The 20,775-nt window shown below is 40.5% G+C and overlaps 1 protein-coding gene across 2 annotated transcripts in view; it reads left to right on the top strand.

Moving 5' to 3' along the window:
* The first annotated feature begins 206 nt into the window (after positions 1–206).
* The window catches only part of CRB1 (crumbs cell polarity complex component 1), a 103,860-nt gene continuing 83,291 nt past the window's right edge, over positions 207–20,775 (top strand). For both annotated transcript variants that reach the window (XM_071751046.1, XM_071751044.1), the window contains exon 1: positions 207–563. In XM_071751046.1, the coding sequence (XP_071607147.1) occupies positions 488–563 (76 nt within the window). In that variant the 5' untranslated portion in view covers positions 207–487. The remainder of the gene's footprint in view (positions 564–20,775) is intronic.

Here is a 20,775-nt window from a genome sequence, read left to right as displayed (position 1 = left end):
GATACAAAAAAAAAAACCTGCAGTAAGCAGAAAGTGCTTGTGAGCTGATGCTCTGCAAGAAAGATAAAGAGTTTATACTGTGAAGCAGGAGGAGTGTGACGTAGAGGAGATTTATTAGAAGATGAGGTGTGTGATGTGTTTTGGAAGCTGACGAGATGAGATGAGGAGCTCCTGTGGCTCACCAGCACACGGCTCCGCTGCAGCCGCCCGGGGACAGACTCCAGTCCAGCTCCCAGACAAATCTGCACCAGGTTTGAAAAATCACTCGGATCTGCCAAAGTAAAACCTTAAACAGGCATCGACTGCCTCCTGAATCCAAGTCTGTGGGTCTGCAGGGAAGAGGCTGATGAGGGGCACAGGCAAAGATGGCTTGTAGGGGACAGGGTGCCCAGGGTGTTCCCTCAGTTTCAGAGCTGAGGAGAAAGCTGTGAGGCTCAGCACCAGACCCTTGGAGAACAGACAACTCGTCAGAGGATGTCCTATCAAGATGAATATGGCTCGTTCAAGAATTAACTCTCTACTCCTCTTCTACCTCAGTTTTTTGCTGCTCATCCATTTAAAAAGTAAGATTTTAACTTTTTCTTATTGTTCTGACGTGTCCTCTGGGTACAAGGCTAGCAGGAAGCTTGTGTTGTCAGAAGGCTTTAAAAATTTGATGGAGATGCCAAAAAGATTTGGTCCATGAAACTAAGTTGTATGTATAAACTCATTGCATGATAGTTTTCCTGATCTTTGTACTTTTTTTTTTCTTTTTAAAGGAAGAATGCAGGTATGTTTAATACCTTCCCTTCATGTAGTAAAAGTTCAGCAATAAAATCTTCTCTTAAAATTTTACGTGATTAAAAAGTCTGTGTTTTGATACTGTTCATCCAGCAGATTTAAACCTATCTGATTAAAATCTAGATTAATTTATCCTTTACTAAGCCTGTTTATGTTATGCATTCTAATAGCTCCCATTGCTTTATTATATAAGCATTTTTAATCACAACCTTTAGAAATCAGCTATCAAACAACTGTGATATATTTGGTGTTCTAAACATCTCCATTAGGAGAGAATATAAAAGTCCAACTATTTTTATAGAGACATTCACTCTCCCAACTTCCCCATAAACAGAAGCAGGCAAAATATTGGAAGTCACAATGATGATTTTGTCAGATGGCTGTGAGTAAATACAAGGCAAGGAGGCTAAATGGCCTCAGCTGGGGAGGCTGCTATGTGTTTATGAAAAGCAGGAGCTCTTCAACATGTTTAAAATGAAGACAGGCAGGATGTCTGAGGAGCCTGTTTGATTTGTGTCTGCTGAATGTGAATCACAATAAGACAAAGCTCTGAGCAGCTGCCATTGAACAAGAAGCCTTGGCATTAGCACACAGCGTTGTGTAATCTGGGTCACCTTCTGTTGCTGCATCACTCAAATTGTTACTTGGACAGTTTACAGCCCAACATAAATTAAAGACTGAAATGCAAACAGATGCAGTTGGATCAACCCACACTGAAACAAAACACAACAAAAAACAACCTCCACCACTTTAAGATATGGGGGGAAAAAACAGAATTGTGTAGAAACATGGTTTCCTTCTTTGGGGATGTACTGATGTGACCCAGGGAAGCCAAAGAAGTGTCCTTTCTAAATTAACTCACAACAGGACATATCCTGGAGGGGGAAGAGGGAAAAAAAAAAAAAAAGAGAGAAAATGGTTCTCCCACTTTCAAAAAGCAATTTTTAGTCTGTATACTGTAGAATAAAGAATCCAAAAGTCTGCTATCTAACTAAAAAAAAAACGGAACAGGAACAGTGTTAGTTAAAAAAATATTTATATGAGGCAGGCAAATTGGAACAAAATATAAAAGATTTGGGAAAGATAATAAAAGGCTATGTACTTGTAAAATAAAAAGGTAACATTAAAAGCATCATACACAAAGAAACCACTGCTAGAATGTAAACAAGAAAGATGCCCCCAATGAATCAGTTAAAAAAAGTAGTTAAACACAAGTTTTGGATTTAACCTTGGGTGAGCTCTGCTCGATGCAGGATGCCAAAGGAGGGAAAGTAGCTGTGTGCCATTTAGTGCCTTTTACACAGCACAGTTGGCTCAGATGACATTTCAGATGTGGGATGAGTTTTCACTGGGTTATGGCCATATGGACAGTCTCAGGCAGGAGGCTTTTCAGTCTGGGAGGACTCTTCCCCTCAGGATTTGTGGCTGCTGAAAACTGATGTGATACAGATTATTAAACCAGGCTGGAGCAGCTACAGTGGGAGCCAGAATGAGGCTCAGGAATGTCTGTGTCTAGGGATGCAGAGTATTTAATGAACTTGATTGGTAGTTTCTTTTGAGAAAGTTTTCACACTGTTTGAGACTACTAACAATTTATGCAAATAAAAGCATAACTGTCAACAGATAAAACAGAAATAGAAACAGAAGAATTGGGTACAACTAGTTCCCTACTTAAAGCTAAGAAAAGCCAAGATGGAAAAGCTGAGGATAAAACAGAACAGAGATGGTTGCTGATATTTATAAAACTTATATTAGACATTATATTTTTAAAATCAATTCACTGCACTTGTCTACTGCATTCTTATCTTAGGTCCTGCTTAAAGTGTCCCATATGATTATTTATTCTAAATAACTTAGGAAATAAATATTATTTAGCCACAAAGGCTTCCTAAAAAAAAATACCTGTGTATAACTTTTTATCAGCTCATCCATTTTCCAGAGGTGAACAGAAGTATGCATAGATTGAGAAGTGTCCCATACAGACACTAGGTCTTTTAGTAATAGTTGCAATTAAATTAAAACATTTTTCAGGAATATTGCTCCATGAAAACAAAATATTTTAAAAGAAAAAAATGCATATGTTGGACTAAAAAGAGATAAGAAATTGTTCAACTTTAATTCTGCCCCCCTATTTGTAAAATAGCTCGTGTACTTTGGAACATATTATGAGATATTCTAATTCTTGTATAACACTAAGTGTTGAGTAGATGGTAAACTTTAATAAAAGTCTTCTGGTTGCACATAAATCTTCTGTAATGCTGAAGACTAAGGTGTTAAAGAATGTAGACCTGTCACTTGTGGTTCCTTTTGAATCGCCAGGATTTACATTTATTGTCCCTGCTAACAATACTTAACACAAAAAAATACAGTGACAGAGATTTCAGCCTGTATATCACAGCCTTCCTACAAACAGTGGGGGTTTTGTTGTTGTTGGGGCTTTTTGTTTGGGTTTTTTTTAGGGTTTTTTTTTTCTTTTTACTTCAACTGTACAAGACACTTTTGGAAAGACCACTTGTAATTAATTTAATCTGCTGGAGCCCCAAACTGATACATGATGCTGTCTGGTGCAATATGATATAAGAATACAGGTGCTCTTCTCAAATGCACTTGGTAAAACCCAACATAATAGTTGCATCCTGCAAAGTTATATTTCCAAAAGGACTGTAAGTTTAGTCCTTCCTGGGAGAGAAAAAAAGGAGCCCGTTGGAGAGCCCTTAGGCCTTCATGTTCACACTGTGGACAGCTTTGAGGCAAGAGCATCCAAAATGTACCTTTTATTCTTATTTATCCTGTGCTTCTTTATCAGATATTCCTGTTTTGCTGACACTGGTAGATTTTATAGGTGTAAAATTAAATCAGATAAAATAAACCCATTATCTTTCCATTGCTATTGCTCTTTATATACCAAAGAGTTTCTGCAACCCATAGGTGCTCAAAAAAAATATATAACAGTATGTATGTTTTTTTTATAATTCCCTGCATTTTATTTTTTTTAATCTCCAAAACACAAAACATGAATATGTCAGACCACATAGAATGAATTATTTTTGCCTAAGGACCATATAAACACAGTTTGAGCCTTTGTCTAAAACTGCAACCATATGAATATATGAAGTAGTCTTCCTCATTCCCTAAATGTGAACATAGTGCTACCAACCTGCAAATGCATTTATGCCTTGTGCCCATGGTTGTGAGTAATGTACACAAGCCCTCATTACAAGTTGGTTTTATAGAGTGCTTTGTGGATGTAATTTGTGGAAACAAATGATACCAAATGAACTACTTACAGAAAATTAATCAGGGAGGTATCCAGAGATTGTCAGCTCTGTAAAAGGAGGCCCCACAAATCATTATGTACAGTAGGTGACAGGAAGCATGTCCCAAACCCAGAAGAACATTGATAACTAATTGGTGCCATATTGTTGCCTAACAGGAATTGCCAGCATGTAACTCTGGGCAGGGTTGCTTAAGAAACAAAGGAAGAGAAATTATATATAATATATAAATTATAAATGTATTTATAGATCGATTTTGGAATTGATTCTGTCTAGGGTCAAGTGCAAGTTCCAAACCTTTTATGTTAATACAACAACTATTTTTTTTAAACAAGTTTTAGAATGGGTTATCTATCACTGATGCGGAATTTTTTTTTCTAGCAAAAATTCAGAATAAAATTTTAATCTAAAAATAATTTTTCTATATTTTAGTGACTTCATGACCTTTCAGAGAAAAAATTGCTATTTACTTCATAATAGTTCCTCTAAATGTTCATGAATTAAGAATGGGATTTAATTTGGGATTGCTGATAACGTGAGCAAAATATCTGAGCTTTACTTGCACCCCTTTTCCGTCCCTCTGAGATGTTAGCACTACGCAGCTTTTCCCCATGGACAAGATCTTTTAATTCCCTGAAACTGTTCCCATTACTCCCACAGCTTCCAATTACTGCTTAATTACTGTGTTAGGAATAAAGCTCTACTTACAAAGAGATTTGTGAGTTTGCTCATCCTGCTCATCCCTTGTGCACACTCAGATGCTGCAAGCAGCTTGCTGGCTCCGTATTGTTCGGCTGCACATTTGATGAGTCCCTAGCAGAGCCTCATTAGCCCATTGGGGGGCAGGGGCCCTGTCAGAGCTGCAGTCACCACTGTCTGACAGGCAGCAGGAGCCCTGCAGCTTGCTTTCTGTCCTAGCTGTCTGACATTGCATCTATATCATATGAAAAATAAAATCTCTTTAAGAGGTTTCATAGAATCTTAAGGGAGTTTAAAGCAACAGCTTCTAGACCCGCTTGTAAGGATGTGTTTTGTTTTGGGGGTTTTTGGTGTTGTTTGCTTTCACTTAACTGTTTTATTATGGATAACATCTTCATCTCTGGAATTAAGGAAAATCCCAAGAACGTAAAGTAGTAACCCTATGATTTTAAAACAATAATGTACCATCTACAAGATGGATCCATTTGCATAGAAGTGACATTTAGAGCATCCCAATCCCACCTGTATTTGAACCTTTCAATTCAAATTTTCAAGAGGCATCCTTAAGGTGCTGCACCTTAAGGCAGCATTCCACCATTCCAATGGCAAAGTGAGACTGCCAGGTGACAAGCAACTGCTCTGTGCTTCATAAAATGGGAACTGTTGACACTGAGAACCTCTGGAGGTTAAATGTTTCCCCATGTCCTGCATTGGTCATCCAGAAATTACAATGCAAGAGAACAGCACCTTTGAAAATTCAGCCCTCAGGTGACATTAATTTTGGCAATACAGGATAAAACACTGAGTGATGTACTCACAACCAGGGAAGGAAAAGGGAATTCTGGAGCAAGGACACCAATCAATCTCTGTAAGCAGGTGCTGGTTGTGACTAATGATGTATTAGGAAAGAAAGGAGTTTGGGCAAAAGGGTGTTTATCACTCATGCTCAACCAGCAGCACAGACCTTGCATGATTCCTGAAACAAACACTGTGCAGCATCAGTGATAATGTACTGGAGAAACTGGTGCTGGAACATTTAAGTGTGTTATACAAGCAGACATAAACCTCATGTTTTATTATATGCATAAAACTTTCAAAGGTATCTCCTCCCAAAGTTTACCTCTATATCTATATCATCTACATCTATCTACCTACAGGTTTTCCCCCATTAATTTTGATGAACCTAGGACACTGGGGGACTCCTGTCCCAGTGCAACTCCCCACACCTTTTTCTTCTCTGCAAGACTAAACTCAGAAAAAGTAACACATTTTAGAGCATGCTAAAATCCTGATGGCCAAATTGAATCTTTTCCTATTGAAAAGCTATCTGGAAAGGTAAATATTTTACTGTTATGTGTGGAAAGGAAAACGACATGTAAGACACAGAAAAGTAATCGATCCACTATTCAGTACTTGCTATATGCAATTTTTTAGTGCTGCTGTGAGCAAGAGATAAGCAATTAGGAAAATGCTGAAAAGGGACAGCAAAAATAGGAAGGCATTTAGAAAGATGCTCCCTGCTAGAAAGGGTCACTGGAAGAGAAGCCTGAGGGAGGACATGATTACAGCCTTACCTACACAACAGAGAATAGCAATCAAGGAAGATGAGATCAGTTTCTCCCCATGACCTTTGGAAGAGCAGGCTCTGCAAAATCATAGATTTCAGATGCTGCAGGGAAGATCTGAGTGAATTTTCCCAGTTGAAGGATAATTAAAGCTCTATATCAGAACTTTTTAATGAACAGGTTAGATAAGTATCTGCCAGAGATTGTCCAGGCTGCTATTTCCCAGCTGGTGTTACACAGATGAAGGGCAGGCAGCATCACCTTGGGGGGGATCTGTGAAGCTCTCAGGCAATGGAGCCCCAGAGAAGCAGAGGTCCATTCCTGCCCCAAGCTTTGTCACCCAAGGGCTGTGGTGACACCGAGGCCCCCGGGCAGCTCAGACACAGCTCCTGGGCTGGGCAAGCAGATGGCTCCCTTCCTTCCTGCATCACAGCTGGGGATTTGCTGTTCAAAACAAAGGCAGTGCTGAACCCAGACCTGGTTGTGTCATTAATGATAAAATTGTTGCCTTAATTTCAGCTATAGTTCCCTCTCACTTTTTGGGATATCAAGTACCTAGTATCTTTTTTTTTTTTTTTTTTTTTTTTGGTACCCTAGGCTTTAAATAAGCTCTTTGGCTATTGAGGGTGCTCAGTGGGGATAGAGAGTACTCCCATGTAGTTGGATTTCAAGGTTTTAGAGTCAAATCACTTATCTTTTTACTTGAAATTTGAATATATTTGATTATCGGTACGATGCAAGAAAAGACCATTAATGACTGGATTATTAATAGTATAATTTCATGGTCAGAAAGCCTGGAAAGGAATGGAAAGCATGGATTGCCTGCTGGAGCCTAATTTTACAGCCAGCTTCTCACTCCATATAAAAAAATCAGTGCAAGACTGGAACCTACTGCACCAAAACAAGTAAAATGGTTTCCCAGGAACTTCCTGATAAGTGGCCTTTCTGAACATATTACAACAAATAAACTTTGTTCTAGGAGTCTGCACTGATACTTCATCTCAGAGAAATTTAAAATTTTGTTTTTTTACGGCAATAAAAATCACTCATTTATAAGACATTAAGGTGTAAAAAACATATATATATATCCTACCAACTACCAAGCAAAAAAAAGATATGCATTAGTCCATTTTCCTTAACTCCTGATATTTAGTGCATTCCCTCTAATAACTAAATTAGATAAACAGCAATATAAATGCCTTTGATACTGCCTGTGCAGGTTTACAGACAAAGACCTCTCAAGGATACTTTTACATTTTTTGGGGGGGGGGTTTAATAATTCACATCTCAGCATTAAGAAAATCATTTAGACAATGCTTCAATCTCTGGGCAACCTTGATTACTGCCTTTGCTTTCTGTGGCCTGATATTTATGTTTTCTAAGGGAAGCCTTTAAGCCTAATTGACTCACCCAGAGTCACAGGCAGGTGTCAGCAAGTAGATGACACCTATTATTTTCTAAATTGATACTGCAGATTAATTTGTTGGTTTTAGAGACTGACTTGTTTCACCAGTTTGTAGTGAAATGAGTGAATGGATAAATTTGCCTTCTGTTTTTGCAAGGAACACGTCAGGTTTTCTTCAAGTTTGGCCAGATACAAAGATTTTTCTTCCAGTCTTAAAGTACAAATGCAACACCTGTTTTCAGAATCGCTGTGGCTTCTTACACTTAAAAATATATGATCTGAAAGAAATGCTGAATTCTTACAGCCACATTACCTGGCCACAAAGACTGTACTGGTCTGCTCAAGTGGTTATTCCCATAATGACTTATGTAAGGAACACTTTGTACAGTAACTTCTGAATGCCTAGACTTCAGAAAATTGATTCAATTTCTTGACCATTTGTGACCAATTTGTGACCATTTGTGTCAATTTCTTAGCCATTTGTGATTACCAGTATCAAAATAAAATTTGGTGTAACTATTTACTTTAGGTTATTGATTTCCTACCTTACTTAAAGAGACTGTTCTATTGGGACAGTATTGTAATTAATTAATATAATATTGTATTAATCTACTTCATTAAATTAATGATGAAGTCTGCTGCTGCAGAAGTGGAGGAGGTCAAGGTTAACACGGCCCTTCTAGGAGCACCACGCTAACCTGATTGCACCACTGGAGCTTTGCCTCAGCACCGCACTAACTTGGTTGCGCCACTCGAGCTCATCACCAGTAGGGTGAGGCTTGAGTGGCGCAGCCGGCTAGCGCGTGGTATATCTACAGACAACCCTGAGCAATGCCGAGGCCGTGGGTTTGAGCATGGTGCTCCTAGAAGGAGCTGATCTCTCTGCTGGCTTGCTCAGGCGTGAGATGAGTCTCTGCTTCAAGTTTCACCTTTTATTGGCCCCCTAATCCTGCTCATGCGCAGTAGGGGCCCGCCCTAATCAGGCACAGGTGGGTTTAACACAAGCTCATGCCCACTACCTGGCAATTAGTGGCACCTGGTTGCCTCATTTCACTACACCAGTTCTTACTGTACTTTTCTGTTTCCTCAACCTTTCCCACTACCATATTGTACGGAAGCCTTTTCACACCAGCAAATAGCAGAAAAACCCTGACCTGGATAAACCTTTTTCCTGTGAGATTCTTATGTTTACTCTATATTGATCATTTTTTATTCACCCACAAAATGGGTCAAACCAGCAACTTGCTTCCATCTTTTGACAGATACTCCAGCTGACAAGGCTTCTCTGGGAGCAGCCCGAGCCGCGGTGACACTCACCGTGTCACTGCCACTGGCGCTCTAAAGGACTCCTCCAGGCTGAGTAAATCTCCCTCCTCTCCAGGCATCAACAGAGCAAGGCTGCTACAATTTCAGGGTTAGGGCAGCTTCTGCTTCCCTGCAATCTTATCAGCAGGGACAGAAATAAAAATACTTCTAGGGCTAAATATTTCTGTGGGTAGAGAAGGGGCATGGGCTGCTAACCCGCTGCAGCGTGTCCCCGCTCGGCAAGTCAGGCTCAGGGCACTTGCCTGGTGCATCCTTCTGTGCTGGGGAGTGCAGTGCTTGAGTAATTGTGGCCTGGGTGGATGCTCAGGGGAGAAACTCCTTGCTGCTTTTTTACTGCTCTTGCTTGCCTGCCCAAGGCTTAGCATACTGGAATCTGGTTTCCTTAACCTTTCCTTGAGTTATGAGATAGATGAAGCATCTGTAATTGCATTAGTCAGGGAGTCTCCCTTCAAAGTGCCCTCTATCCCAGTGACTGAGATCAAGACTGTGGGTGAACAAACCAACCTGCATACCCCAACCTAAGGACAGACCATGGACACAGTGGCCTGACATTTCCCTTGCAGGCAGTTTCTGAGAGGTACCACTATGTTTCTGTATTGCAGGACAACCAGAGCCCTCTGAAGCAAGTAAACACAGGGCCATCGTATTTCCCATTCACACTGCCAGCACATGAGAGGCAGCAGACATTGGTCACTTTTTTCCCTCTTCTTCCTTGTTGCGGTTTCCAGGAGGGATGGGAGAGAGCAATTTGGTAGTTCTCTGTTCCACAGGGAGGGCCCAAGCTCTGAGCTTGACTGTGACACATTTCGTCCTCCCTTTGAATGTGAGCCAGAGGACTTTGAACGCAACAGAATATGACAGGAAGCCAAAGCAAGGACATACAAAGATAGACAGTCATCAGTCTGCAAGGATCCAAGCAACTGCAATTTAAGTAACACACAGTGATGGATTACTCCCAGCAAGGAATCCAAGACTCTCACTGTGACTGATAATTTAGCCTTGAAAAGACATCAGTATACAGCAGTAGCTTCAGATGTGTTTTGCTAAGTTTTGTGGCAATTTTCAGGTACTTAAAAAGTGGTGGTACTGCTCCTGCTTGGCTAACCACACATGAAACTGAATGTAGTCAAGTGTCCACACAAAGAAGAGACCAAGCTCTGTAGTCAGCAAAAAGTCTGAAGTGTAACTCCCCAGCCCCCTAACAGCTGGAAAAATCCCCTGAGAGTGTGTCTGAACTAATACATGTTGCTGTGCTGCTGCTGGACATCAGCCACCTCTGGTGCAGAACTGGTGTGGGAATGTTAGCATCATGCTGAAGCCAATAATGTGTTGAGAGGCAGAGCATGTCAGATCAGGCACTGTGCCATGCTGGTACAGAAAAATGGCAAATCAGGGCTGGCTCAAAGCATGCAAAAAGGTGTTCTGTCTGCATCCACTTATCTATACCTTCTAATTTATACAGGAACCTTTCCAGGGTCCCTCTCTCAAATGCCAGCAGGGAATGCTAAATATACCACCACACTCTGTTAGTGATCCCCTTTTGGTGGGATGGGAGAGTAAACTGGAATGGAGAATTATGTTAATTATGGGGCACATTGAGATGCAATTCAATTGCAATGACCAAGATACAAGCACATGTTATGTAGTTCATCTTTGAGTCTGCAGACTCCAGAGCTTCAAGAATGGCAAAACCACAGCTGAGGTCTGACAGTGTAAAGAATACCTACTGTACCTGCTCTTCTCCAGTATCCCTTGCCTTCCCTCAATAGTTTCATGGGTAAGGTGCAGAAAGAAGACACCAGTCTTGTAAGACAGAGGCTACAGAACAAAAGAAATACATGATGACAGAGAAGGTGGCAGAGAATGACACTGAAATATCAGAGATTATATCAGACCTATTGACCAGGACAAAAACGTGTAAGGCCTGGGTAGGCTTTTCCTGTCCCCGATCAATATAAAAAGAAATTAAAAGAAAAAAGAAATTAAAGTTGAAAATAAAACTTCACTTTGATTCCTACCTTAACATGTAGGAAAATATGAAAATTATGTTTGTGGGAATGATAATCAGAGCCTCTTCGATCACCATCTGTATATGTATTTGGAGCTGCTTATATCATGACAGCAGAATGCAAATAAGAACCTCTACAATGTAACTGTATAAGGAAAACATCTGACCAACATTTTGTAGGAGCCACCAATTCAGACTTTTTAGCTAAACTCACAGAATCATTGAGGCTGGCAAAGACCTCCAAGGTCATCAAGTGCAGCCCATGACCTAACACATCCACACTGGCTATACCATGGCACTGAGTGCCACATCAACCTTTCCTTAAACACCTCCAGGGATGGTGACTCCACCACTTCCTTGGGCAGTCCATTCCAATGCCTGATGATGTGAGGAAGTGCTTCCTAATATCTAACCTAAACCTCCCCTGGCACAGCTTCAGGCCATGCCCTCTTGTCCTGTCACTCATTACCTGGGAGAAAAACCCAACCCCCACCTGACTACAACCTCCCTTCAGGGAGTTGTAGAGAGTGATAAGGTCCTCCTCCCACGTCTCATCCTGGTTACAGAACCCCAGCTCCCTCAGCCTCTCCATATAAGACTTTCTCCCTGGTCCCTTCACAGCCTCCTTGCTCTCCTCTGGACCTGCTCCAGCACCTCCATATCCTTCTTGAAATGAAGGGCCCAGACCCGGACACAGTACTCAAGGTGAGGCCAATGCAAGGGGAGAATCGCATTCCTAGACCTGATGGCCACACCATTCCAGATACAAGCCAGGATGCCATTGGCCTTCTGGGCCACCTAGGCACACTGCTGGCTCATGTTCTGCTGGTTGTCAACCAGTACTCCCAGGTCCCTCTTTGCTGGGCCACCCCCCTGTAGCACTGCATGGGGTTATTGTGGCCAAAGTGTAGGACCTGGCACTTGGTCTCATTGAACCTCACAGGGTTGGCCATAGCCCATTGACCCAGCCTGTCCAGGTCCCTTTGCAGTGACTTCTTCCTCCCCTCCAGCAGATCAACACTCCCCCCATCTTGGTGTCATTCATTCTCTCATGTTAAACACAGCTGACATTCATAATTCTTTGTTCACTCCTAACGGACATATTTTGAAAGCTTCAGTCCATATAAAAATGCTCCCTGCTTGATATAACAACTATCTTTTCTCTCTTTACTATATATAAAAGTTTTGATACATTTTAGTCCAACATCTACCAATTTTGGAGCTCCTTCAGAAAGTGCAAAGTGACTACAGTAAGTTTTTATTTATGCTTTCAAAAGGCTGTTTCCAAAGAACATAGGACTTCCTGAAGAACAAGTAGAGAACTCAGAACTTCCACCACTGTTGTGGTAGTGAAATGCCAAGACTGAGAGGTGTATGGAGCAAAATTTCATGGAATTAAACAGACAAAGGAAGGACTGGCACTGAAAATCTTTGAAGAATCTGGATTTAAAAAAAAAAAAAATTCTCCAGCAAACAGGCTGACTTAATGAGCTAACAAGTAATGGAAAGAGGCAAGAAACGAAGATTCATGATTCAGTTCTGCACACACGGCAGAACAAAATTAGATCTACTTCTGCTACATCACTTCTATAGCCTTCAGATACTGTATTTTGTATTATTTGGGGAAGTCCCCACAAATTCATAGATTCACAGAAACACTTTCTGTTGCCATTGATCTTTATGGGCATTCTCACTGCCCAGTGCTTACACAGGACCTGCATCCCCAACCATCACCTAAGATCTGAGAATAGTTTTGCTGCAGTGAGGTAGAAGTATGCTGTAGATACTTTTGCTCTCCCATAAGTAGCCTTCAGCAGAGTTTCACTTCAGTTTTATTTATTCTAATTTAGGTTTTTAAGCTCGCTCATTTTTGTGAAGATGCTGCTGTGCTGTGTCCAGTCCTGACCAGCATGGCTTTGCTTTACATGAAGAGAAGCTAGTGGCTGGAATCCAGAGTGATGATTTTTTTTCTAGCCGATGGAGAATGATGCCTTTTAAGATACTTGAGATGTATCAGGACTATATTCTTTGATCTTAATTAAGGAATTCGATGATCCGGCAACAATGACCTCTGCTCATTATATCCCAGCTCTTAAATTAAACTTTGAGGTAAACACATTCTTCATTTTTACTAAAAGTAAATGAATCATAGAATCACAGAATCATAGAATCGGCTGGGTTGGAAGGGACCTCAGAGATCATCAAGTCCAACCCTTGATCCACTACCACTGCAGTTCCCAGCCCATGGCACTGAGTGCCACATCCAGGCTCTTTTTAAATATCTCCAGGGACGGAGAATCCACTACTTCACTGGGCAGCCCATTCCAATGTCTGATCACCTCTCCGTCAAGAAATTCTTTCTAATGTCCAACCTAAACCTCCCCTGGCACAACTTGAGACCTCTTGTGCCCTCTTGTCTTGCTGAGAGTTGCCTGGGAAAAGAGACCAACCCCCCCCTGGCTCCAACCTCCTTTCAGGGAGTTGTAGAGAGTGATGAGGTCTCCCCTGAGCCTCCTCTTCTCCAGGCTGAACAGCCCCAGCTCCCTCAGCCTCTCCTCATAGGATCTGTGCTCGAGTCCCTTCACCAGCCCAGTTGCCTCCTTTGGACCTGCTCCAGGACCTCGATATCCTTCCTGAACTGAGGGGCCCAGAACTGGACACAGGACTCGAGGTGTGGCCTCACCAGCGCTGAGTACAGGGGCAGAATCCTTCCTGCTGGCCACGCTGTTCCTGACTTACCACACTTTACAGAGATTTTTGTGCAGCAGATAAGCAGCACTCAAAACTGACTTTGCACCCTGAATAGCATAATTTCTTATTTTAGGCTAGCATAAGAATGTTGCTTTAGAGGAAACACACAGAGAATTGCCAATGCTATTTATTTGTGCCTCAGTTTTGGACATGGTGTCCAACTTTCCTACAGACAGGGGAACCCTTTCCTTTTATGAACATAACAGCAAACTTCCAGAGAGCTGAGAGACTGATATTCCTGATTTCTTTTAACCTGCACATAGTTTTATGCCATGGCTCTGAAACAGCCTGAAGAATTCCAACTCTTCATGGGTGACTGCTTCTTTTCTGCAGTCACTGATGAGCACCAATACTCCTATTAATCACAGGCATGTGGTTATGCATGCTTACAGTAAAACTGGGTCCCTGAAAATAAGGAATTTTTATTAAATCATTATAGAAAGTTCTGAGAAGTAGATGTATCAGAGGTAACAGGTGCTGAGATGTCTGCACTAGTGATGCAGTTGTGAGGAAGCTGGACTAGAGGATGTCCAGAAGTCCCTTAGTCCCTTACAAGCCTCACTATTCCATGAGAACTGTTTTCATTTCAGCTGAGCTCATTGCTTCAGTGCTGTTAAAAAAGCCATTTCAGGGAGTATATCAGAAGTGCTGTCCGAACAGTTCTGGAAAATTTATTACCTTTCAGTAATAAAAAGATCATTACAGTTTGTGGGAAGCTGGCTGGTGACAGGAAAAATTGGTAAGTGCAAAGTATGAGGAAAAAGGCTGCAAAGTATATTTCATTATATGATGTATATTTCAATTATACGATGTCATTAGAAAGAAAAATAAGATAGAAAAATCAGTTACTAGCTTAACTTTTTTGAAAAAATCCAAAATCTCCACTGTGTTATAGACTTGGTGACTGTCTCCTCAGGCAGTAAGAATAGCAGTAGGAATGTGAACATGGTCCTGAATAACACCCCATGCTCAGAACTGTCTACTGACATTAAGGCTGCAAGCAGTCTTTACACAGGGAAAACTCCTATGTGCAGAACAGAACTTGAATGTTACAGTGAGTGTTCTGCTGCCACAGGGACATCTGCAAAAGTTGTCAATTCCCTTGAAAAAAATTCTAGTGTTTTTAAGATCTTGACCTTGATAAGTCCAGTGATTCAGCCTTTCATACCGTGGTCATGCCCTATTCCAGCTCCTATGTGCCTCATTTCTGTTAATCTTCTCTAATTAGTTCTGCTTCTCAAGTTGAGAATATTTTTCTGTGCTAATAGTGATGGTTTTGCTTTCATGTTCAAGGCCAGTCCAGAATTTCACCTTGTAAAATGCATTTGTCTTCCTAAACCCCGTATACAAGTGTGAGTGTTTAATCATCAGTTTAGGCTTTCTCAAAAAGTTTTAAGGACTTTAAAGTTATCATTAAAAATGTGAGCATGCCCAAAGCAAGTAATTCAAATATGGAGGAAGAGGCTTCTTTTGGATTCTCTCTGTGTGCAGAGAAATTTTTTCCATAAAAATACTTTCAGCTTTATCTTCATGAGATGTATTGCATGCTTTATAAAATATAAGCAGATTGAACCTCACAGACTGCAGAAAAACAGCATCTCAATTTTACAGGTCAGAATGCTGAGCTGGAAAAGGGTGAATACTTTGCTTGCAATAAGACAGTTGTGAATACAATCTATATAATTTCCCCATTTGAACCAGTGATTTTTAGATCTGTTTCTTACTTCATATGCTATACACACATATAAAGATATGTTGGATATATTGGGGGGAGGGGACACACTTCTCTAGATTTTTCTTGAGCCTGAGATCAGTAACATAGCAAATATTTTTTGTTCTCACTTTAGAAAGATAAAATGATTAAGTCTTCATTCATTCTCACAACAAATTTTGGCAGTCCTTGGAGCTGCAATTTCTGTTGCTGACTATAAGGATTTCCTTATAATGTATCACTTCTTTTATTTGATAAATCTTAGCCTTATTTTAGGAAGGGACAAATACACTCTTTGTAGTCACTAACTTCCTATCCTTTGTGAGGAGGAGTGAGATTCAGTGGTTACTAGAGGTACATGATGGCAGAGGTGTAAACACTAATGGGAGGAGGCATCTGAGCCTCGGGCAAGAAACACATTCTTCTCCAGCTGATGCTCAATTCAAAATGGCAGACTATTTTCAGGTTAAGAAAACTTGACTGGGCAAGGGGAAAAGTGAGCCCTCAGCAATACATAACTTAGGCTACAATCAGTTTAAACAGCTTAGAGCATTGCTGCTGTGACTATGGATAAAATTTGCAGTTCATCTAGAAAAGTCACCCTAGGTTAGATGATTTTATATTTAATGTTGTCATAAATTGCAAATAGACATAATACAGGAACAGAATAACAATGGAGTTATTCCAACATACTATTGTTGGTATTTCTATTGTTATTTTCAGTTATTTCATAGGCAACAAGAAAATTTGTTAACTATTCAACCTACTTCATTAGAACAAATTATAATAAGCAAATAGAGTATTTTGAAAATATGACCTTTTTAATTAAAAAATGTTGACATCTAATTCTTGTATCTGAAAATACAAGCAGCGAAGTATTTTGAGGAGTTTATGATACATTATTCCCTTGAAACAATTTAGTAGTTAATTAATTTTTAAGCCTCTTTGGTAGTATTTACTAAGTGATTTGGAAGCTACTAATAATAGGGGGTTTATTTTTCCAGAATGGAAATGATACTGACTAATGCCCATCTAAACCCTCTTACATCTATCTTGATGTGCAGAAGCAGGACAGAAATAGTAAGAAAAGCCTTAATTCTCACCACTTCTAAGGCTCAGGAGGAAAGCACAGAACACATGCACAAAGATCACAATCACAGACTCACTACCAGACCAGTTCTTAATCTGAAATCCTGAAAACTGCTCTAAAGGTGAGCAGCAGAAGCACTGTTGGACAGAGCTTTGGTGCCAGAGTTTAGTCCCCTGTGAGCTGTAAAACTGCCCCTTGTTTACCCTTGTGAGAATGTGTGTTTTCCAGGGATGTTTCAGACAATATTGTGAACTGTGGGAGTGAATGAAGGATGCATCTTAATTCTGCACTGACATGGACACTCAGCACCATGCAGTGAAGAACTCTGACTGCAATTTGATCCCACTCAAAACTGTTGCCACAAGCAGATGTTGTGGTTCCTGACACCCAAGAACATCAAGTTCTAGAATTGCATCAAGTTGGAATACCCTCCATCCTCCTGTAAATAGGCAATAGCATATCTTTCCACGCTGAGCTATACTTTTTAGAAAGAGAAAAAATAAATACTTTTGAATCCCTATTCTTTGACTTCTGAGAAAGTGTGCTTGTTAAAAATGAATGTACCAGAAACTTAAATCAGAATGGTGCCTTATTGATAGGGTAAGTAGGGACTCTAACATATCTAGAAGATAACAGGGAACAAGAATTTAGGAGGAAAGGCAACCTTGCAAAGTGCTTTTTTAAGTCCTTCTTTAACTCCAAGTTATCACCCAGACATGTTCATAGTGCAGTAACCATCTCCATCCTCTCTCTCCCAGTGCATGGTGACAATGGTTTCATCATTGGAATGTTTTCTCTACAGAGCACTCTGAGTTCTGACAGCTCTTTTCTCTTTCCCTCCTTCACACTGTCACCCTTCTGTATTTGCCCTGACACTGTCTTCACGTTGTTCTGACATTGTTCTGACAGTCATGAAAACTCAATCACTGCAGCAAACAGCCATGACAATCCAGGGAAGAAAAGGGAAAAGAATTATGAGAATTGTTAAGAAACTGTGAAGAATTAGAGACTAGTGAAAACAAGGTATTACTTTTTCAAAACCATATTCCTAGGGAGCTTTTAATAAAAACTGCTTTGTAAAAACTTGAGCCCAGCAAAAACCATCTCAACAAAGTCAATTGGCATTTACGGATTCTGTACCTGAAATTCAGGTGTTCCTAGGTGACAACCTCTGTTACTGCCATGAGCTCAGATCCTTTACATGAGGTAATAGATCCTATACCCAGGGACCAGGACAAGCTGGATTACTGGAAAATGCTGATTCCAGGAACTCTTCAGCTACACTTACTCCTAAGCATGCTGTTCAAATGGGGATCCTTTTGGTATCTCAACCAGGAAAGAAAGGGGGCAGAGGAGGACGAGTATCACAAGTTAGATGGCACATTACTTCCATTCGCTAGTAACAAAATAGAATTTTGTTTTGATGGCTCACAGCTTAGAAGAGAGTAGCCTAGAAAGAGTGTTACTGCCTGGAAATTATCAGGACCCATGCAGGGGTTTGGCAGAGTCACCTGTTTTTAGGCTTGTTGGTTGTTTTTGTTTGGGGTTTTTTTTTATGTTGCTATTGTTGTTTTTTCCAGAAAAAAAAATCCCTGTATATATGCAGTTTTGATCCTAATTCAGATTCTTGGTGCTTACAAGAATACTTAGGCAATACAAAAGTTACATTTAAAAACTATTTTATGTTTTCATGCATACAGTCTGCATCTTACCTGAAGAATTCTTGGTCAATGAATGTAATTTGTGGATGACAAAAATGAATTAGCATGTATAATAAAGAAGATGCTAAGAGTAAACTGAGTATGCATATATACAAACTGATGCTTGTCTGGTTAATTCTGTGGCTAATTTCAATCACACAAAACCAATTAGGCAAAATTAGCCTAAAGAATCATTGGGAGAAACAATATGCTTCTGTTTATCTGGAGAGCAAAGTGAGCTTTAAGTGCATCTCCCTGAGATCCTTTTGTGAAGCACAGGCTGGATCCAGTTAAGAAAAATGGCACAAAGAAGAGGGCTTCCCATCAGTGCAACCACTACTGAGCTATAGGCTGTAATCCAGTCTAAATGCTGCACTAGATGGTGATACCCTGACTGGTGTGGCAAGCTGAATGACAGACATTTTGGTGCTGTCTTACTGTTTTGCCTACAAACTCCCTTGAATATTATTGAAATAATATTTGTTACAGTAGGCTTCCATGGCCAAATCAATATCAAAGTGTCTTGAAGAGACACCACAGCTTAAACTCTAATTAAGATGCTTGTCCCTTTTAAATGAGTCACTTTTTGAGGAATAGAGCAGTAGTGCCTTGTTCTGTACAAGACTATCTATAATTAATAATCCAAGGATCAAAGAAATGTGATCCTAGGAGAAAACTGCTTTTGGGAATCCCCAGGTATTAAGTGCTAAGAATTACTCTGCAATCTGTCCTGCAGTCTCTCAGCACAGTGTATTGTCTGATGCCCTTTGGAATTAGGAAACAAGCCCCCCTCTTAGAGCTCTCAGCAAAAAAAAGCTCCCAGGAAGACAGTCACTAGATATTTATCATGTATTTAATATTACCACCAAATTCTACTTAATTTTTTCCTTGCCAGGCCTTTACTATTACACAGATCTCATCTATTTCTACAGCATATTTTACCTAAAAGCAGGATCAGGATGGTGCCCTATGGTGTATTCTGTACTGGTAAGCTTGAACTGGTATCACTGTGAGGAAGATCCCTTCCTCAAAATAGTTTCATCACTGTATGGGACCAAAGTTTCTTCAGATAGAGAAAGCTTCTTGACATCAAGCTGTGGAGGCTTCAGTTCTCTCCTGCTTGTTAATTTTACCTTCCACTCCCCAGCCACCACACCACCACCATCTCGAGCTCTCTCTGTGTCTTAGAGCAGAGCTGTGTGATAAAAAACTTTGCTGTCACTGAAACAGGGATGGTTAAAGCTTCTATCCAGGGAATAGCAAGCCAGAGCATTATTGTCTGGACAGCACTTCAACACAGCTCCAGAAGCACGATGCCTTGGGTGCTGACCTTGTATCCTGGGGCTGCAATTACTGCAGGCTCACTTACCAGCCACACGAAGTTACTGTAACTTCTGATTCCTGCTCTGCAAACACAAGTCTGCTTTGGATCAGGCCTCAGAGGAAGGAAAGAATGATGCATGGAAAAAAATCTAAGGCAGAAAAGTCAGAACTAGGAAAGAAAGGAGAGAAAAGGAGACAGATCTCCCTCTTATATAAGCTAAATTAGCAGAGGAAATGGAGAATATTTAAAGAGAAATAAAATAGATTTTAAAAATACCTCCATGAAATGACACCACTATACTGGTTGCTTCCAAATAGTGTTTACTTATTCATGGTTTTAAATTTTTGAACATTTTACTGGCAAAAATCTTAGTGCTCTAATTTTGGTGAATGCTTGCTGGATGGCTCTTCATTTATATCAGATATTTAGTGTCCTAGTGTTAGGTGGTTTTATTACAAAACACACCACCACATTAGACTTATAAAAACAATTTGTCTTTTAGTGATATTCCTTTAATATGAAAGGCTTATTACTTAGTGTGTTCCCCAAGGAAAGCTCCAGGGAAAAAGGAAAGCTCACCTTCCAAGGAAAGCTCACCTTGACACTGGTGAATATTCTGGTTTTGCTTTACTTCTGCAACCAAACATGTTCCAAAGGTTCCACAGAACCTGCTTTAAAAGTGTCTTTTCAATACCTACTCTTGTTCTTCCTTTGGGTCAGTCACTCCCCCTCAAAGAATGAATGCAAACTGGAGACTGGGATCAGTGTTGTGAGACCAGGAGATTCCCTGCTGATCTCTGACTCTGCCTGGCCCATGCCAGCACACTCATTGCAATTCCTGGGAACAATATGATGCTCACACAATGCTTTCAGCATGCAGAGTGCTTTGAAAGCATCAGCACTTCAGTGCAACACTTAAAGAAAACCCCAAAACTTGTCCTTCCTCTCCATGTCTGGCACGTGTAGATTGGCAAATCAAAATGTTCTTATTTTAAACTGAGAAACTGAGAAAACCAGTCCTACCTGAAAGGCACTGGGAAGCAGCAAGTGTGGATTGCTCTGCAAAAGAAAGAAAGATGGGGGCTCAGGAAGACAGCAGAGCAGTGGCTGTACCTAGAAGGTATCAGTCCTACTGCACCTG

This window comes from Heliangelus exortis, chromosome 8, assembly GCF_036169615.1.
Source record: "Heliangelus exortis chromosome 8, bHelExo1.hap1, whole genome shotgun sequence".
Lineage (NCBI taxonomy): Eukaryota > Metazoa > Chordata > Aves > Apodiformes > Trochilidae > Heliangelus > Heliangelus exortis.
The sequence above is the reverse complement of the archived record's forward strand: the minus strand, read 5'-3'. Positions and strand labels throughout refer to the sequence as shown.